The sequence below is a fragment of the Ammospiza nelsoni genome, chromosome Z, assembly GCF_027579445.1.
Source record: "Ammospiza nelsoni isolate bAmmNel1 chromosome Z, bAmmNel1.pri, whole genome shotgun sequence".
Classification (NCBI taxonomy): domain Eukaryota; kingdom Metazoa; phylum Chordata; class Aves; order Passeriformes; family Passerellidae; genus Ammospiza; species Ammospiza nelsoni.
Genome location: NC_080669.1, coordinates 15,607,739 through 15,626,860, shown reverse-complemented (window position 1 = coordinate 15,626,860; position 19,122 = coordinate 15,607,739). Strand labels below are relative to the sequence as shown.

The 19,122-nt window shown below is 40.4% G+C and overlaps 1 protein-coding gene across 1 annotated transcript; it reads left to right on the top strand.

Moving 5' to 3' along the window:
- Nucleotides 1-2,683: 2,683 nt before the first annotated feature.
- Nucleotides 2,684-18,616, top strand: ALDH7A1 (aldehyde dehydrogenase 7 family member A1). The gene is made up of 18 exons (XM_059491855.1): nt 2,684-2,892; nt 2,996-3,049; nt 4,045-4,110; nt 5,691-5,771; nt 8,080-8,203; nt 8,814-8,946; nt 9,527-9,571; nt 9,895-9,972; nt 10,843-10,940; nt 11,927-11,968; nt 13,571-13,665; nt 14,518-14,602; nt 14,882-14,988; nt 15,683-15,799; nt 16,236-16,333; nt 16,494-16,567; nt 17,316-17,391; nt 18,129-18,616. Exons 1-18 carry the CDS (start codon nt 2,713-2,715, stop codon nt 18,181-18,183), a joined length of 1,608 nt encoding a protein of 535 aa, XP_059347838.1. The 5' UTR covers nt 2,684-2,712; the 3' UTR covers nt 18,184-18,616.
- Nucleotides 18,617-19,122: the final 506 nt, after the last annotated feature.

The window sequence follows — 19,122 nt, the reverse complement described above, 5'->3', positions numbered from 1 at the left end:
AAATTTCAAGATGTGCTCTCAATGGTGGATACAATACATCTAAGTAAGGGAGAATGCAAATTGTCATGTTAGCATGATCACAAAGCAAAGTAAATTTAACATAGACAGATAATTTCTCTCTAAAACTCTGACTAATAAAGATTAAAAATATCAAGGTCAGGATGCCCATGTAGAACAAATAGAAAAAAACCAACATTCAGTAATGTGATGCGGGGCTTCTCCTCCCACTCCCACCTCCATGTATGTGGCTGTTGCACAATGTTTTTATATCCTGCAAACTCCCCTGTGATTAGCCTTGCTCTGCAGTTGTGGGACAGAGCACACATTGTGTATGTTCTTTATTTCAGACACTGCCCTGAATTCACACCCCATTGTGTATGCAACTTCTGAAGACATACCTAGGTTTAGATGTGGACCTGGACTGGACACAGCAGGAAGAAAAAAAGCTTGGGCCCCACACTAAGGTTGAATGCAGACCTAAGCACACGTTCATGCAGTGGCTGGTTAACTCCCATGTGAGCTGCACAGTTAGCCTTAGCCCTGCGTCATCATCACTGGCTGCTTGCAGACAAGCTGGCCCCAGGTCCCTCCACAAAGAACTTTGGCACCACCTGTGACAGTGATATTTTCATCTGCTTGGATGCTTTAGAGCAAAAAATATGAACAGAGCCAAGTCAGGCACAGTGCCAGGGTTTCAGATTTTCTCTGTGGCTCAACCAGTAGCTACAGCACCAATAGCTGTGTGCAGCTGTTGCTAGAGAACTGCCTGCTTATGGTGAGAAGAGACTGTGGAACCGAAACTCAGCTCCCATGCCCCAGCTACTGCCCTGAGAGTCCCACTTTCTTGCTAGAACACAGTGCATGGGTTGCAGCTATGTGGTTGTGAAACACCAGTTTGATTATGTAAAGGTATATAAGGCCAAAAAAGGTGAAGGTCTGCAGAAAGAAAACATTGCCACCTTTTTGATACAAGTTTTATAATGTCCAAATACATTTTACAAGTAAAAGAGACAATCTGATTTAGCACGCAGCAAAGACAAAGGCAAAGCCAGCTCTTGAACCTTGCCAAGATTATTTTTTTACTCCTAAGTTCTTTACATCATCCAAAAATATTTTTCACTTGAAAGATTTACTTGAACAACCATTTCTTAAAGAGAAAATTACTATTTATGCTTAATGCAATTCACATCAAGGAAAAGTGTTTAGCTGTGGAAAACCAAAAAGTAAACAATGGCATTTTTAAGAGCAGTGGCATTTCTTTTCTATCCTATGAGTATGTTCTATCCTATAAGCTGAGACATTTCAATCTTAGTATTGAGGTTTATTCCTCATAGGTTTGGTCATTCAGAAAATATTGGATCCCTGAAAATGAGCAATATTTCATTATCACAATGAGTCATTTAAATTTTCAAAGCCACTGAAGTGTAATTACAGTAAAAATATGGGACAGAAACCACTTCCAGTTTTGCATGGTGAGTGCATATCAAGTAAGTGTGTCAGTCCTGCATATGGGGGAAAAAAATGTTGTAATTTCACAAACTGGCATGTAGATAAAGTGGCTGGCTCAGAAACCAAAGACACTGAGATTTTTAACTGACATTCAAGCATGGTATTGGAGAGCAGAAAGAATTATGCATACTCCCACATACTACTATTGTTGCGTAAGGACAGCTACATGTTTTTTCCCTTGTATTGATGCCCCTTTTTCTTATTTTCTGCAGCAATTAGAAACACCTGACTTGGGGACGTCTCTGCCCCTGCCGCTCTGGAAGGGCATATGGAATCACACAGAACCACAGAATGGATTGCATTGGAAGGGAGCACAGTGGGTCATCTGGTCCAACCTGACTGTTTAAGTGGGGTCATCCCAGGGCACGTGGCTCAGATTTGCCTCCAGATGGTTATTGAGTATCTCTAGCGAGAGAGACTCCAACTCTCCCTGGGCAATCTGTTCCAGGATTTAGCCCCCTGCACAGAAAATTCTTCCTCATGATCAAGTGGAACTTCTCCATCACCAGTTTCTACCTGTTGACTCTCATCCTGTTGCTTGCCACTACTGAGCAGAGCCTGGCTCTGTCCTCTTGCCACCCTCCATTCAGAAACTCATAGACATTGATGAGGTCCCATCTCAGTCGTCCCTTCTTGAAAAGCAGCAGAGTGTGGGGGGATTTCGGACAGCACACGGGCTGAGCTGTGCTGCCAGTGCGGGGAAGGGGAGGCCCGGTCAGGGACACTCGGTCAGGCCGGGTCAGGGGGGCCGGGTCAGGGGGGGCCGGGTCAGGGGTCCCGGCCAGGAGAGGCCCGGTCAGGGAGGCTCGATCAGGCCCGGTCAGGGGGGCCGGGCCAGGGGTCCCGGCCAGGGGGGCCGGGTCAGGGAGGCCGGGTCAGGGGAGGCCCGGTCAGGGGAGGCCCGGTCAGGGAGGCTCGGTCAGGCCGGGTCAGGGGTCCCGGTCAGGGAGGCTCGGTCAGGCCGGGTCAGGGGAGGCCCGGTCAGGGAGGCTCGGTCAGGCCGGGTCAGGGGTCCCGGTCAGGGAGGCTCGGTCAGGCCGGGTCAGGGGTCCCGGCCAGGGGGCTCGGCGCGGCCAGATCGGCCAGCGGGGCCGGGGCCAGGCGGGGCGGGGCGGGGGGCGCGAGCACGGCGCCGCCAATGGCCGCGGGCGGGCGGGGCGCGGCCGCCATTGCCCCGTCCCCTCGCGCTGGCGGCCGCCGGCCATGCTGGGGCTTCGGCGCGCCTTCGTTGCGCTGCTGCCGCTGCCGAGGGCAGGGTCGCCGCCGGCCGCCGCCATGTCCACGCTGCTGATCAACCAGGAGCGCTACGCGTGGCTGCGGGAGCTGGGGCTGCAGGAGGAGAACCCGGGCGTGTACAACGGGCGCTGGGGCGGCCGCGGGCAGGTGCGGGGCGGCCGCGGGGGTGGGGGGCGGCGGGGCCTCGGGGGTCGCGCCCCGTGCCCCGGGGGAAGGGGCCCTGCCGCTCACCGCTCTCGTCCTGCTCTAGGTGGTGACCACGTACTGCCCCGCCAACAACGAGCCCATCGCCAGCGTCCGGCAGGTGAGCGCGGCCGGGGGCAGCACCGGCGCGGCGGGAGCTGCCCGCGGGCCCTGTCACCGGAGCGGGGCGTTCTGGGGCCTTGGTTTGGGCGCTGCCCCTGCCCGCCACCCGATAGCAAAGGGCACCAAACTCCCGATTCCACATCAGGGTCCGTGGGGTGTTGAGTCCAGGGCGGCCGCTGGTGCTCGTCGCAGCCAGGGCCTACTGCTGGCAATATGCCTGCGGCTTTCCTGGGAAGAAAAACAGTCTGTTTGCCCTTTTTTTTTTCTTTTTCTTTTTTTTCTTTTCTTTTTTTTTTTTAACTTGACCTCCAGCCCTCCGCCTCGCACTCTTGCAAGCGTTGTTGGGAAGAGCCAGGGCTCCGCCCTTCCCTTTTCGTTTGTCCTGAGGGAAGTTGCAGAATAGGGGCAGATTGTGCCTATTTAGTAGGGATGAGAGGCCTGGGAGCAGGTAGTTGGGAGACCAACGTGACATTCAAGTAGTAAATTTGTGAATGTTTTTACTGTAAGAATAGCACTATTCTTACAGTAAAAGAATAGTAATCTACTCCTTTTGTGTATTAGGACTCATCTAACCCTTGATGTCCAGTGATGCTGATGGAGTAGGACATATTTATATATGTGTGTATGTATGTCTAGATACAAACATATATAAAACAGTTATTCTATATTGAGCTTCCTCAAACACCTGAATGAAAATTTCTGCTTGTGGTTTTTTTTTTCTTTCTTTTTTTTTGTTTGTTTTTGTTTTGGGTGGTGTTTTGTTGTTTTTTTTTTTTTTAATTTAGGTAGCATATGTGCTTTTCATTGACAGTGGCTTTAGACAATTTGTAATATTGGATCCAAATTGTGTCAAGTTACAGGCATTCTATAAAAGTCGCATCCTGTAGTGCAAGTACACTCTATAAAAATATCTTGAGTTGGATGCAGAAGCTTTTTTGTGGCATTTCTTTTGGGGATTTGATTTTCCTTACTTTGATGTGCTTCTTCATGCAGGGTAATTTGGAGGATTATGAAGAAACAGTAAAGAAGGCTAAAGAGGCATGGAAGGTCTGGGCTGATGTAAGTAAATGGAGATTTCTCTTTTATTACAGATCTCTGGCAGAGACAGGCTATTAATTGCCCCATAAAGTGAAGGTGTAAAAATGTGTTTGTACTGTGTGTGGTGCATTAGCGCAAAAATCTGCAATGGGGACCTGAAGAAACAAACCCAGATAGTTTGTGTGTGTGATGCCATTGAGGTACAAAGATGAGGACATTGACTTGTGGGATATGTTTGTTTTGAAAACCCTGGCAGATTTACCAAGGCTTGTGCCCGTGTGCTGTTGCCAACAGGTCTGGTGAAGTTCAGAAACCGTGTAGCAAGTAAACTGTCCCTGTGCATGTTTCACTTCCTGTCACCCCCTCTTCTGGGAGAGATCTGTGGAGTACTTGGAGGAGTAACTTCTGTTCATCTTCTTGTTCCCTGGTGTGGGAAAAACTGCTGGTTATAAGCACGGGGGGTTTTGTTTCACCTGCGGTGTTGGTATTTCACAGAACAGCTGTGTGGTTCAAAAGCATTAGTGTTACGTTGTATATAACAGCTGAGCTGTTTTTCCTTAGCAAGCTGTAGTTCCCCACGCAGACCTACCAGCCGTGCCCAGCCAGCACCCATTCTGTTGATGGCTGTGCCAGGCTTGGTTCTTACAGCTACCTGTTGTTCCTTTGGATTTCAAAAGGCGATGTGCACTCTGTGTTTTAGCCAGCAAAGTAGTTTACCTCGTCTGAAGACAACAAAGTTTAGGATAAACAAAACAGCTTCCTCAGGATATGTTAGTGGTTTTTTGTTACAATTTGTGAGTATAATGTTGGTAACTCTTAACACTTTCGGCAATAACCTGAAAGCAATCCAACAGATAAAGAATCAACACGTCAAATGTTTCTTGAAGGCTTTTCCTCAAAGCTATTTGTTATTAATTTGTGAACTTTGCTGTTTGTAATGAGCTTATTTGAAAAGATACTGTCTGTAAAGAGATATGCTTGCATGGTTTATGCATTTTTCCTCAGTCTTGTTTCTAATAGAGAACTGCTAGCATATAGTTTGCAAATTGATCTTGGCTATGGATTATTATTTACCATACTGGTTCCACATTAAAAAAATATATTAAGAGTAGGTGTATGAGCTTAATATTTTCATGATTGAGTTTTTTGTGTGTCTTAATTTCTGCTAACAAGGTAAATGTCATACTAAAAGGAAGTTTGAAAGTGTGTTATTAAGTACACTTCAAGGCTCAGAAACCATTAAGTGCACTTTTATGAAAAATGCTTATTTCTTGAGATGCAGCTGATTGGTTGCATTGGGGCTGATGTAGTTGAACAGAAGTAATAGAAGTAATCTGAATGCTTTTGGCAATATTTAGTGAAACTGAAGTTTTGAACAGACAAAATGTTTGTACTGCTATCAGTCCCTGAGGCAGAAAACAGCTTCTTGTAAAGCAGGGCACATGATAAAAATGAACAAGTAACAGTGTCTTCAGAAGATAAGCAAAAAAGCACAGCAATCAGTGCTTGCTTACTACAAGGACAGAAAACTAGAAGTATATATACAGCAGTAGTTACAGATTTTCAATCTCACATAGATTCTTCTGTTTTCTTTTGACTAGATCCCTGCACCTAAACGTGGAGAAATAGTGCGACAGATTGGTGATGCCCTGAGACAAAAAATCAAAGTTCTAGGAAGCTTGGTAAGGTATTTTCAGAAGTAGCCCACATTTTTTGGGAGGTGGAATGGGGAATGAGGGTGAGCGGTATTTCAAAACTGCTTTTTTTCAGTAACACTAAGTTTTCTATGCAATACTAACCTTAGTAATTGTTAAGTAATTGCTGTTAGTTCCATTAGCTTGCCTAATTACCTTTTAATTTTAAAAAGAAGAAAAAAATTATTATGGCATAGAAATGGCATGAAGCTGTGTCAGCTGAGAGTTTGGTTACTTGTTAAGAAAAGGCTCTTCACCCAGAGGATGTTTGGGCACTGAACAGGCTCCCCAGGAAAGTGGTCACAGCACCAAGCCTGACAGAATTCAGGAGGCATTTGGGCAATGCTCTCAGGCACATGATGTGATTCCTGGAGAGAGTGCTTGGCCAGGAGCTGGACTTGATCCCTGTGGGTCCCTTTGAGCTCAGGGTATTCTGTGATTCTGTGAATTGACAATGTGTAATAGGAAAAGAAAATTTATTGTGGGCTTCTCTGGGATGAGTGTTACAACTGTTGCCCTGCTATTTTCCCTCCTGTTTGTCAGATAGGGCACTTTCTCATACTAAAAGTATCTTGAAAAAGACCTTCCCTTAATACAGAGCTTTTAGCTTTGAGCTCTTTCTGATGATCTGTAGGACTTTGCCAAGTGACATGTGGAAACATGAGGCTTCAGAAGTTGAGATGGTCTTAATGAGATGATCTAGCAGTGCCGTGCAGGACATAAAGGCTGAAGGACCACTCCTTTAAAACTCTTGCTTTACTCTTTTCTTGCTAGGGAAGAAAAGGAGTCAAGTGGGGAACTTCCACTTTCTTTTTGCAGGACTTGCCTGTCTGTGCTGCTGTTCAGAAACAGCTGTCAGTGAATAACTCCTTGTGTAGTCAAGCCCATATTGTTAACCTTCAAAACCTTGTTCTCTTTCCCTTGATGTTGTCTCCTCAGCACAGTTTCTGTTGTGGAATTAGAGTGCTAACATACTTCTGTATTCAAAAACAGTAGAGCTTCCCTGATGAGTGTGGACCTACAGAAGTTTGTTCTCTATTCTTGACCAAAACTTATGGCTTCTTGCCATATTTTCTTAGTTTTCCCAAACAGATAATATGTGTGTTCAGCTCTGCTAGGATTGGAGATGAATTTCAGGGTGAAAGAAGTGCAGTAGGTATTCAGGTTTTAGGACTTTGCCTGGCTTTAGGATATGTAAAAAGGAGCTGTATAGAAACTCATCTTTCTCAAACACTGTAGGAAATTTCCAGCCTCACCTTGCCATGCCCTGGTGAAGTATCCAGGTGTTTCTACTGCACCTACAGAGCCACTGCTGTGTTTCTTAGTAGATGTGTCGGATGCTGCTCTGTTTTTGGTCACAGATAAGGACTGTTCCTTCTGTCTTGAGATAACCACAGGCATCAGAGAAGTACGGTTAGTTGCCTTTGTGTTAACTTTCACATGGAGAGAAAAATCCTGTGGAAATCCTTTGAACCTCATGCATCATTTAACAGCCTTTTTAAAATACAGTCATCACTATAAAGTGGCAGGTGTTATCTGCCTGAAGTCCACATCTAGCTGTCAGAGCATGACCACAAACTGCATGGAGATAAGTAGGTGATTTTTCAGCTCCCAAATTTTGAGATTTTCCCGTTTCTGGATGGCGATATCTTCAAATACCAGATTATTCTCACTGATATATTTCAATGGAGTAAGTCTAACATAATTTTAAGAGAAGAATGTAGTTTAAGGTCAACTTCAGGAAAAAAAAAATCAATAAATTGATCCTAAATATCCCAGGTTACTAAAATACTAAATATGTAAAAGCATTTTCAGCAGTGTCTGCAAATGAAATCTTTCAAATTTGCTTTGAAATATTGTAAAATGAGTAGTTTGTATATGAAAAACGTAAGTGGCTGTTTTCTTTTGCTGGAGCAGAGTAATCCCTCTTTTTCAACTTGTTCCTTGTCTGGCCCACAATGTAGGCAAGCCTGCGGATGTAAATCCAGGGTATTGTTGATCAAAACATATCCTTAGTATTGGATCTTCCTTTCAATAGTTTTTTAAAAATTTTTCTCCATGAATTTCCTTTTCTAATTTCTTCCTGTTGTATTGGGATATGACCCTTGTCCAGTTGTCTAGTGTGTTGTTTCTTTAAGTTCTGAATAACTGGGGAAGAGGTGAATCTCCTAATGAAAAAGTGTGTGTTAAAATCTTACTTGGTCAGTAGACACACTTGACATTAAGTGGAGACAAAATATATTAGGGATCCACGGGAATTTTGTAAAAAAGTTTGTCTTACTCTGAATTTTTTCAGGTCTCTTTAGAAATGGGAAAGATTTTTGTCGAGGGTGTTGGGGAAGTGCAGGAGTATGTTGATGTCTGTGACTATGCTGTTGGTTTGTCCCGAATGATTGGTGGACCTATTTTGCCTTCAGAAAGTAAGTATGTGTTTTTTTGTTTTGTTTGTGGAGTTTTTTGGTTTTTTGTTTGGTGTTTGGTGTTTTTTTTCTTTAAAGAAATTCAGATATGGAGGTGTTACTTAAATATATGGTCTTGTAGTGCATCAAGATCTCTGTTCTGTGTGTTATTTAGGGAGCTTTAGGAATACATGTGGTGGGCAGTAGTGCCAGCTATTGAAGTACCTAATGAAGTGACAGATAAGCAAGTCAGTCCATCCACTTTCTCTGTTCTTTGAAACATTAGATTCTCTTTGGTTTTTTAATTGATGAAAGGTGGTAGAGAAAAGTATGTAAAAAGTTTTGAAGTGTACTTAGAAAGGAGAGACCTCCTTGTCAGTTATTGATTACCACAAGTCATCATTATGTTTAAAATAAAACTTTATGTTGTCAGATCATTAGCTTTTTGCACAATCTAGCTAACCTTGATCCAGGTAAGCTGCAGAACACAAATAACACAGCTCTTTGCAAGCTAAGGCTGTGGTGGACTGAAGAGTGATGCTAGGCTTCTTGCTTACATATTTTCCCTTTTTAGAAAAACCCCAGACATTAAATGGATGAAAACTGTATTATGTTGTGGCTTTGCTTTCAGGACCTGGCCATGCCCTTATAGAGCAGTGGAATCCTGTTGGGCTGGTGGGAGTCATCACAGCCTTCAACTTCCCCGTGGCAGTTTATGGGTGGAACAGCGCGATTGCAATGATCTGTGGAAATGCTTGCCTCTGGTAAGAGCTAGCTGTCCACCTTGATAACAGTTTTCATAAATTGGAAAGCTATTAACTCAAGCATGAAATTGCTATTGAGTGTCAAGTGTTTCTGGCTATTTGATTCTGTCTAGGGTAGGTGTAAATAATTTTTAGTCAGAGCTTTTTTTAATTTTGTGGTAACATCTTTTTTGAGGTACTATGGTGCAGATCCATCCAGGACTTAGCCAAATGGCCTATGAATTAACAACCCACAGTGAGGGCTTGCAGCAGTGGTAGTTAATATATTCCAAGTTGGTACAGCTAAGATTAAAAATCTAAATAAGTAGCTTTACTTTCTCTCCCATCTCCTACTTTGCTTTCATCTACCTCCTTCATTCTAAAGTCTGACCTAGCCATTGTCTACATGGATTTCAGTAGAAGTTCTGAATGCTCAGCTGTAGAAGAAAATTCTTGAGTTCCTGTCCTAATTTGTACCTCAAAACTAGCCTAACCAAAGTGTGCTGTAGATCAGAGACCCTAAAAATTGCTTATTTGAATTATTTCTTATTCTTAAAGAATTAAATAAGAAGATAATGTAAATTTTTTTTTCGCTTTCTAGGAAGGGTGCTCCTACAACATCCCTTGTTAGTGTTGCTGTTACAAAGTGAGTTCTGGTTTCTTTGATCTTCAAAAGGAGAACTTCTCCAAAGAATGAATTTCATAGCAATACTTCCTTTAGGTTTATTGTTACTTTATATCAACATTTTAAATACTTACTGTGCATTACCCATAACATTTATTTTAAAATGCTAAATAAAAGTAGGCCCCTTAAAATAGGTAATTACTAAGTCTTGTAGATCTAATATTAACTCCTGAGAACAATTACCCCAAACCACTACTACCCCAAAACCCCCAGACAGTTCTAATGGTTCATTCCCCATTTGCACATGTCAGAAATCTCTAACATTTTTACATCTTTGATTCCAGGATAATTGCAAAAGTCTTGGAGGATAACAAGTTGCCTGGAGCAATCTGCTCTCTGGTTTGTGGTGGAGCAGACATTGGGTAGGTAATATTTCTTGTGTTTTGTGAACGTTTATAAAAGGAAAAAATATTCTTGAGGTACTTGTGAAGTTATTCTAATCTCTCGGAATGCACATGTTGCCATGATTTTTATCAGCTGGTCTGAAACTCTGGCTCTAGTCCTCCATTAAATATAATACATATGTCTACTTGCTGTTGTGAGATCAGCTGCAAACAAAGAACTTGTCAGATATTTAATGAAGAGGCATGACTAAGTTTATATTCCACTTCTGCATATGCTTACACCCAAAGAGTACAGCTAATATTAGGTTCCCTTACCACGTTCTTGAGAGTTTTCAATGTATAGTGACTTTTAGATTAGTTGTGGAGGAGAATAATTCCCCTTTTCCATGTTTGTGCAGAACTCTGCAGTTGCTCATAGATGTATATCTGTGTACATCTATTGTACAGCTTGGAAGCTGTACAATCTAAATCACTTTGCTTGATTTTTACCATGAGGAAATCCCCAGTACAAATGTATATTCAGATATATCTTTTGAGTATTTTAAGAGAAGGCAAAGCATATGGCAAACATTAAAAAAAGTCATAGATTTGCATGTTTTCTTGTGGATCATAACAACTGGAACTAATCTCACAATATACTTTAGACTGAATGTCAGTGTTAGTGCAGGTGATGCTTTTTTGGCCTGAAAAGGTGCATGGAAACAGCCTTGTTCCTTTTTTTCTGGCTAAGGGGAAGCTTTCCTGCCATTAGCTCAGTTGCCTGATGTTTCAAAGAAACTCTGGCTTTAAAGCTCTCCCTGGTTGAAGCTGATGTATGTGGAAGGTGCAAGCTGCTTTTCTGTCTGCATTTCTTTTGTTGAGCACAGTGCTTTGTGTCCCATTGTGCAGGACAGCAATGGCTAGAGATGAGAGAATGGACCTCTTGTCCTTCACTGGCAGCACAAAAGTGGGCAAACAAGTAGCACTTATGGTTCAGGAGAGATTTGGTGAGTGTGTGGGTTCCTCTCTATTTATTTCCATGTTTGGTGAAGGCAGCAGTGCCCCATAAGATTTTAAAATAACAGTAACACAGTTTTCAGCTGTGTTACTTTTTTTTTTTTTGTCTTGGATAAATGGGGATTTCAAACTGCTTGTAGATACATATGGCATTTTCAGTTAGTTCTGTTACAATTCAGATTTTTTTTCAGTTTTTCTGCAAATCTATAGTCTTACAATTAATGTGAGGAGAGGTGTAGTGGTGTCCATTAGTATTTAGTTGTATGGAGATTTTTAGGGTGAACAACCAGGGCTTATGGTCTTTTACCAATGTGAATAGAATACATGAATACAGTCCCTCTCACCTTTTACTCCTGATAAATACAATGATGATTTTGGAGGTGCTGTTTTTGTTGCAAATATTTAAAAGTGTACAGGCAAGAATCTCAGCTGCTAGATTCTTACTTCTTAGTTTATGAGCAGCACCTTGCAAACATATTTTTTTTGTTTTATACATTTGAAGTGCATGCAAGTGTAAAAAAGCCCCCCCAGAAACCAGAACAGGTAGCAAATATTCACCCAGATGCAGGTTGTTATTTTTTGTCTCAGATTGTAGATAAACAGTTGCCAGGGAAATAAATTAGCTTAGTTAAATTTTATGTGCATTTTGATCTTTGTAGGACCTTATTCTTTATCTATGTCATACTATTTATGCCGCAACTTTTTCCTGTTTCAATTTTTTTTCTTTCCAGTGCTATTTTTTTGCCTATCTTTTTAAACTTCATTATGCCATAACTGCTGTGCATGTATCTTCATGACATGTGATAGATGTAGTATTTGGTGTAATTTTCTGCTTTGTCTAGACTGTGATCTCTAAAATGTTTTGTTTATCCTTAAAAATATGTTTCATGAAGCTTAGCTCTAGTTAGAGGTAGTCTCATTGAGGTACAGGGAATACTTGTGGCTATGGTATAACTTACTTTGTGTTTTTCATTAGGTCGAAGCCTGCTGGAATTGGGAGGAAACAATGCCATTATTGGTAATATGTGCTGTAGAAATTTAGTCCCATAGATTATATTTGGAAGCTAGTATGCAAATATTCATAGCTAATTGTCACTTTTTTTCTGTTTCTTTTATTTGTTCCCCCCCAGCCCTGGGCTTTTAAAAGTACATCTAGTTTGTGTAGAATAATAGAATGTTGTGGGATTTTTCTGTCTTTGGTATTGTGGAGGGAGCAGTGTTTTAAGACAAAGAGTAAGATTCCAAGGTCTCATAAGTAATCAGTGTTGAAGAGGAGAATGGAATGAGAGAAGCAGTAAGCTTCAATAATGGGTTGTGGACAATGTTAAACTAAGCGAGTTTGATTATAGGATACTTTTAGTTGTAGAATCATTAAGGTTGGGAAAGACCTTTAAGATTGACTTTAGCTCTTAACCCAGCAACAGCATATTCATCAGTAAACAATGTCCCCATGTGCCTCATACCTTCTGGATGCTTCCATCTATAACAACTCCACCATTTTCCTGGGAAATGCTGGTCTGCACTTTATATATTATCTTGTGAACACTACACTTTAAGCATTTTAGAGCATAAGTATATATATATATATATATATATATATATATGTAAAGTATAAGGTCCTTATGATACTTGAAAGAAAAGCATAAAGGTATTTATTTTTCAGGTTTAAGTTCCTTAGGGTATGATCCAGTTCCTAGAAAAACAACAAATACTACAAGGCTGAGCAACATTGCCAAAAGAATATATAAGCTCAATAAATACCTAAATTGCTGTCCTGTTGTGCTGTTGCCTTTTGTTTCACTTTTCTCATATTCTGGACAAATGTGCTTATTTACATATATATACTCTTTTGAAGTACAAACATGATGCTACGTCATCTACTCTTTTGAAAATCACATTTGAGCAGGTCCTTCTTTTTTTCTATGCTGCTTTGTAGCCAGCAGTATAAACTTGTTTTATGCTTTGAAAATTGTTTATTTTTTAATGTTGAAGTCCTGCTTTTTTTGGAATTGACTTTGAATGATCACATATTCATTGTTTGGCTGGTCTTCATCCCAACCTTCCTAAAGATTTTGGATGCTTAAGAGACTTTTTTTGGGACTGGTTAAGCCAAGTGATATTTTGGGGATCGTTTGAGCTTTATAAAACATCTCAATGTCTTCTAGCCAGATGTATTTGTTCAACTCATTGTACATTTTATATTACTGTACCCCTGTGTGTTTTAGCTGTGCTTTTTGCAAGGCCATGTGGATACACTTTATGATTGTTACTTTATGCTGATAAACTTAGTGAGAGATTGGAGAAATGGCAAGAAATTGCTTGTGGTTTCCTGGATTAAAAGGAAGCTAGAATTATTTGCAAACTTTATTGCAAAAGGCTCCCTTCAGTAGTTCAAACCTACAGTTCCAATTGCATGTGTCTGATTCCAGCTGCAGAGAAATAGTAGGAGTTTCAAGGTGTTTCTTTGTATCTTACCATGCTGTGCAACTGTTCCAACTTGTGCAACTATTCCTAAAGGTTCATGACCAACCTGTCAGTTTCTAATATTGTTTAGCATCTTAAGTCTTGTGAACTGCCTGTTTACTCCAGTAACATGTTCATATTTTAATTTTTTTTTAAGTGTTTGAAGACGCAGATCTGAACCTAGTCATTCCGTCTGCTCTATTTGCTGCTGTGGGAACAGCAGGTCAGCGGTGCACAACTGCTAGAAGGCTGGTGAGTAAATGTGTGTTGTCTCGTTTGGGTAGCTCTGAATTTTAACTTAATTCCAGATTGGCTGAGAAAATGACTAACAATTCCTAATATTGTGAAAAGCAACAAATAATATTTGAAACACGCTTTTATTTTGTCAAAAAAAGTATGTTAGGAAAATAAGAACATAGTTTCATTCCAGTGTAATTCTAGCTCTAAACAGTTTCTTTGTATGTATTTCTAAATGTGCTTTAAGTCAGGAAAATAGTACTTGGCAAAGTTCTGTATTTCTGTTTTCGTTGCCAGAGCTTTGCTTGTGACTGCTACAAATTTTGGTTCAGTGTTTATATTGCAGCAAAGCAAGAGTGTGTGTGTTACCTGCTTTGTTATTAATTCTTAACCAATCATTTTCAACAAGTTCAACAGTGTTATAGTGTCAGTGTCCATCTTGTCACTGTTAGGTTAATTCAGGAAATATTAGGTAAAATGGATGTGGGTAAATTGATTCAGGTGTATTGGATGGGCAGCGATTCCTCAAACTGGAGCAATAAAATTTCTGGAGCGTTTGTTCTAGAACCCTAAATTGAAATGTTTACAGCGCACATTGATAGTACTGATCTGAGATGGGGTAAAATTAAAACAGATTTTTGTTACTTGGCTTGTTTTAAATTTTTATGATGAAGGTTTTACATCTTCATTTTCTGCTATTTGTGCTATTTCAGAGGCCTTGGCCTCTGTCTCTTTTTAATTTTGGGATTTGCTGAATATGAACAACAGTGTTTCCATTCTTTCATTCAGCCCCCTTCAAAGTGCAGTGGTACCTGAGGAGTAGTTACATAGGCTGCCCTGTCTTACAACTTTCTTACCATGTTTTAGTTTCTCCATGAAAGCATCCATGATGAGGTGGTGGCAAAGCTTGCCAAGGCCTATGCCCAGGTCCGCATCGGTGATCCATGGGATTGTAAGTAGCTATTTCCATCTCACGGGTTTAGGAAACAAGTTGCTGTTGGTTTCTTTCTGTTTAAATTCTGAAATGATTATAGATCCAAATTATCTAAGTTTAGCAATATACCAGGGGGTGGAAATTGCTGGTTTCAGTTAGAATACAGACTCAGAAAGGAAAATGAAGAATCTGGGTAATACTGCTCATCCTGGACAGATTAAACAGTTAATTCTAAGATAAGAATATTTGCAAACATACACAGTTTTGATGAAAGTATGCTTCTGAATCTTTTTTCAGCTGACACTCTGTATGGGCCTCTTCATACCAAAGAAGCAGTGAAAATGTTCCTTGATGCAGTAGAACAAGCAAAACAACAAGGTGGCTCTGTGGTCTGTGGCGGAAAGGTGACTTAACTTTTATTTTCACTGCTACAGTTTGTGCTCTAGGAAAAAAAAAACAGTAACATGATGGCTTAGGCCAAACTTGTACTTCAGCTTGTCCTGTCAGCCACTACAGGATGTTAGGTTAGTCAGATTGAGAATTGTTTGAATTGGAATCCTGTCTTCAGGGTAAAGGCAATTCTGCTTGGAAGCTGGTCTTACATCACTCCCCAATTGCAAGTGATAGTGAAAATAAAAAAAAGCCAATGTAAACGGTGAATGTCAAACATGTAACAAAGGAAAATTGCAGTTCTGTCCCTCACAATATCTAGCTTGAGGAAATACTGGAGATACAAGACAACCACTTGTACATCTTCATCATATAGGATGTTTAATTCTCATTGACTGATTGTTCTGGGGCTTCTTGTCTTTCATTGGCAACTTCTATATACTTTAAAATTCTGAGTAGCTTACAAGCAGGAAAAAGGAAGTTTCAGCTGCTAGACATTACAACTTGATTATATCTTTAGTGGACATAAGTTGTGCTTCTATATTTTAAATACTTAAATAAGTAAAATTTAAGTTATTTATCCTGTCTGGCCTTCTGTTTCTGATTTCTCAGCTGTAGTGGTCAGACCATGAAAGATTCCTTTCCTACACCAATGTTAAGCTGGATTCTGATTGGAACTTACTTGGTTATTTTTTATTTATTTTGAAGGTTATAAATCGCCCTGGGAACTATGTGGAACCAACCATTGTGACTGGCCTTCCTCATAACGCGCCCATTGTCCACACTGAGACGTTTGCCCCCATATTGTATGTGCTGAAATTTAAGGTAAAATAACACTGGTGAAACAAGTGTCAAGGATGGTAACAGTAGAGTCACAAGAGAGAAATCAGAGATGTGTCACGTCTATACAGTTGTCCCAGCCCCTCAAGAAGTGGTTGCTTTTGTTCTGAGCTGTGAGAGAGCCACTGTTCAACTCAATGTGTAGCTCTGTTTCTGTGAAGAGCACTGGAGCTACAATGAGATACAGGAACAGGTTTCTGTTGTTAGTGTTCATGGTTGATACTGTTCACATCTGTTCAAAAGCAGACTGTGTTCTGCAGCAGTGCAGGTATTGCTGACGTGGCACATGTGTATTTGCCCAGTGCCCTTCTGTACATTTGCATTATTGCTGTGAATTGTTGGGTTTTTTCTCACAGAGCTTCTTTGTAACTGCTTTGCTTTGGATGGTCATGGCTTAACCGTTGACACGTGCTTCTTCTAGGAGGAAGAGGAGGTTTTTGCCTGGAATAATGAAGTAAAACAAGGTCTTTCCAGCAGTATCTTTACCAAGGATTTGGGAAGGATTTTCCGCTGGCTAGGGTATAATTTAAATTATTTTTTTACTTTCCTGAGGTACAAAAGATTAGTCTTTCATGTCTTTTGTAAACATCTACATAATGCTAGTTGAGCATTTACAGACCTCATTTTAGGGAGGGAACCTTTCCTGATCCTAAGGAGGAATTGTACCTTATCTTTGTAGGCCAAAGGGATCTGACTGTGGCATTGTGAATGTTAACATCCCAACCAGTGGAGCTGAGATTGGAGGTGCTTTTGGTATGTTACTTGTCCTTTGTCAAGGTTTTAATCAGTCAATTTAAATGACTAAATGTGATGAAATCAAAGTTAATTTTGAATCATACTGCTTTAGCAGAAAACAGATATTGACTAGCAGTAGTTAGATTTAAACTTTTAAAAATAGCTGTAGTAGGTTTTTAAAAATTCCATGTGTTATTTCCTTGTCCTCCTCTCCATCAAAGGAATGTTACTCAGATATATATTCTGGAGGTATTTAAAGATATGGCCAGGTGGAAAACTTTATAAAAGTTTTAATTAAAACAATCATGGGCAATTCTGTGTACATTGGTAAGTTTATATAAGATGTATGGCATGTAGCATTTTTGTGAGAAAATCTTATAATAAAAAATTTTGCCTTTTTTTTTCTCTTTTTTCATATACTTAGGGAACTAAGAGGGTGGAAGAAGCATTAACCTTATCATTTAAGCAGTACAAGAACCAGCACATTCTTGTACTCTTGTCTTGTGTTAAGAGAAATGTTTTTAAAACAAGGTCCTCTAGTGCCACCATGATGGGATTTTGAACTCCAGGGAGATATTTTTTTTACATCAAGCATGAGGAGAGAGCTACTGTGTGTGTTGTGTGGGATGGTAATTTAATTGACATATGGGACAAGGAAAAGGGATAGTTTTTCCCATGTTTTTTTATAAAAATGTCTTACCTTCTGGAATTAGTCCAGATTGCCATATCCAAAAATAGGTTTTAATTTAAAATGTTTTTGCTACAGGTGGTGAAAAGCACACTGGCGGGGGAAGAGAATCTGGAAGTGATTCATGGAAACTTTACATGAGACGGTCTACTTGGTAAGACAGACAAATAAATTTAAATTACAGATGAACTTCCCAAAGTGCAAAACATATAAATCTTTGCTACAAGGCTACTATCTTTACTGAATGTGAGATAACCATCTATAAGTGTAATTGCCTTTTCTTCACATTCATAGCCGAAGAAGATTTGGAGGGTTTTTATAAAGACATTTTTTTTAACTTTTCAAAGGAAAAAAATTAGGTGGTTTTGGGGTTCCCCCACCATTGGTTGATTTTAAATTCATCCTGAAACTTGTCAGGAAATACTCTGAGTTGCAACCACAGTGAGGGGCCACCACTATTGCCTCTGGTAGGCGATTCAGCTATATATGTTGGTTATCTATCCACAAATCTCCTGACAGCCAATAGTGGATGAGCATTAGTGTTCTCTGCTGACTTCCATAGCTCTTACCTGTGCTATCTTTTTTTTTCCCATGCAAAGACTTATGAACGTGAGAAGTCCCACCTTGATTTTTCTATCTGGACATTCTCCTAGTAAGAGATTAAATACATAAAGAGAAGTAAGATCCTCCATAAAGGAAGAGAAAGTGGCAAATGTTGTCTTTTCCTGTACAGGGTTACTATATTGAAAACTGGAGTAAAGTTAGTTCATAATTTTAAGTAGGCATACTGCTTTGGAGAAGTTTAGATATAACAGCTTTTACATATCAAGTGGACTGCACAGTCTGTTTCAGTGATTAAGTCTGGTCTATAAATTGTTGTTTCTCTTTCAGTACAATCAACTACAGCAAAGATTTGCCCTTGGCTCAAGGAATCAAGTTTCAGTAACCACCTTATGAATGGCTGTGCTATGAACCATCCTAGAATTTCTGCATCAAGCAGCTCCTAAGCATCATGGGGATAAAAATTAATTATATTAAACCAATTCTGTCAGAAAATCAGCTGCTCTTTAGTTGCTTCACTTTCTATGAATGTATTTACTAATTTTGTCTTCGGATGAGAAGTCTGTGGTCTTTGGGAGGAAGGGAGGGTGACTAAAACTAACCACCTTGGGTCCAGGTGGCCTGGATAACCTGTTGCCTTAACACTGTATTTCAGTACTAACACTCTATCCCGTCCCCACCTTTTGCTGGTATTTCCAGCTACATCTGTGTTTCAAGCTGTGTGCCAAGTTTCCTGCAGTACCTGTTACTGGGGGATATTTGGGCTGCAGTACAGGGCTATTTTTCAATGAATAAATAAAGGTACATTTTGTGAAATATCTTGGGCTTCTCATTTGTTTTATTCACTGGTTTTGAGCAGGAATATTCAGAGGACTATTTATTTTCACACACTAAGTTGCTAGCTGGGAAAAGAATCATTGGGCTAAAAGTTCTGCTTTAGTTTTCCTGCCTCTCCTTCAGAAAGGAGACTTTCAGCATATGTTGGGAGATGGAGGTCTACTGTAGTGTCTTGGAATCTCATTTAACACTTGAAGGGGTTACAGCCAATTCAGGTTGTCCATATCAGGGTGTGATACCCTACAAGCAGACTGGCTGGAGATGAGACCTGGAGATGCAGTCGGAGGAAATACTTTTCTAGGGAAAGACATATTGTTTACTTGTGTTTCACCTCAAATGAGAGTTTCTTTTGGCCACTGGAGACTACAGGCAACAACATCTCATTTAGGAACCTTGCTCAGGACTCAGGATGAGAAAAGACACAGTGCTATTAGATTGATTTTAGCTTTCCACAGAGCTGAGGATCATAATGTATTTTTTGTGGGGA

Bases quoted from the DNA above. Each gene is read 5' to 3' on its own strand.
- ALDH7A1 (XM_059491855.1), top strand. From the start codon at position 2,713: ATGCTGGGGCTTCGGCGCGCCTTCGTTGCGCTGCTGCCGCTGCCGAGG. The intron at 11,969-13,570 runs GTAATATGTGCT...TTTTTTTTTAAG, and splicing joins AGGAAACAATGCCATTATTG to TGTTTGAAGACGCAGATCTG. The intron at 14,989-15,682 runs GTGACTTAACTT...TTTATTTTGAAG, and splicing joins CTGTGGTCTGTGGCGGAAAG to GTTATAAATCGCCCTGGGAA.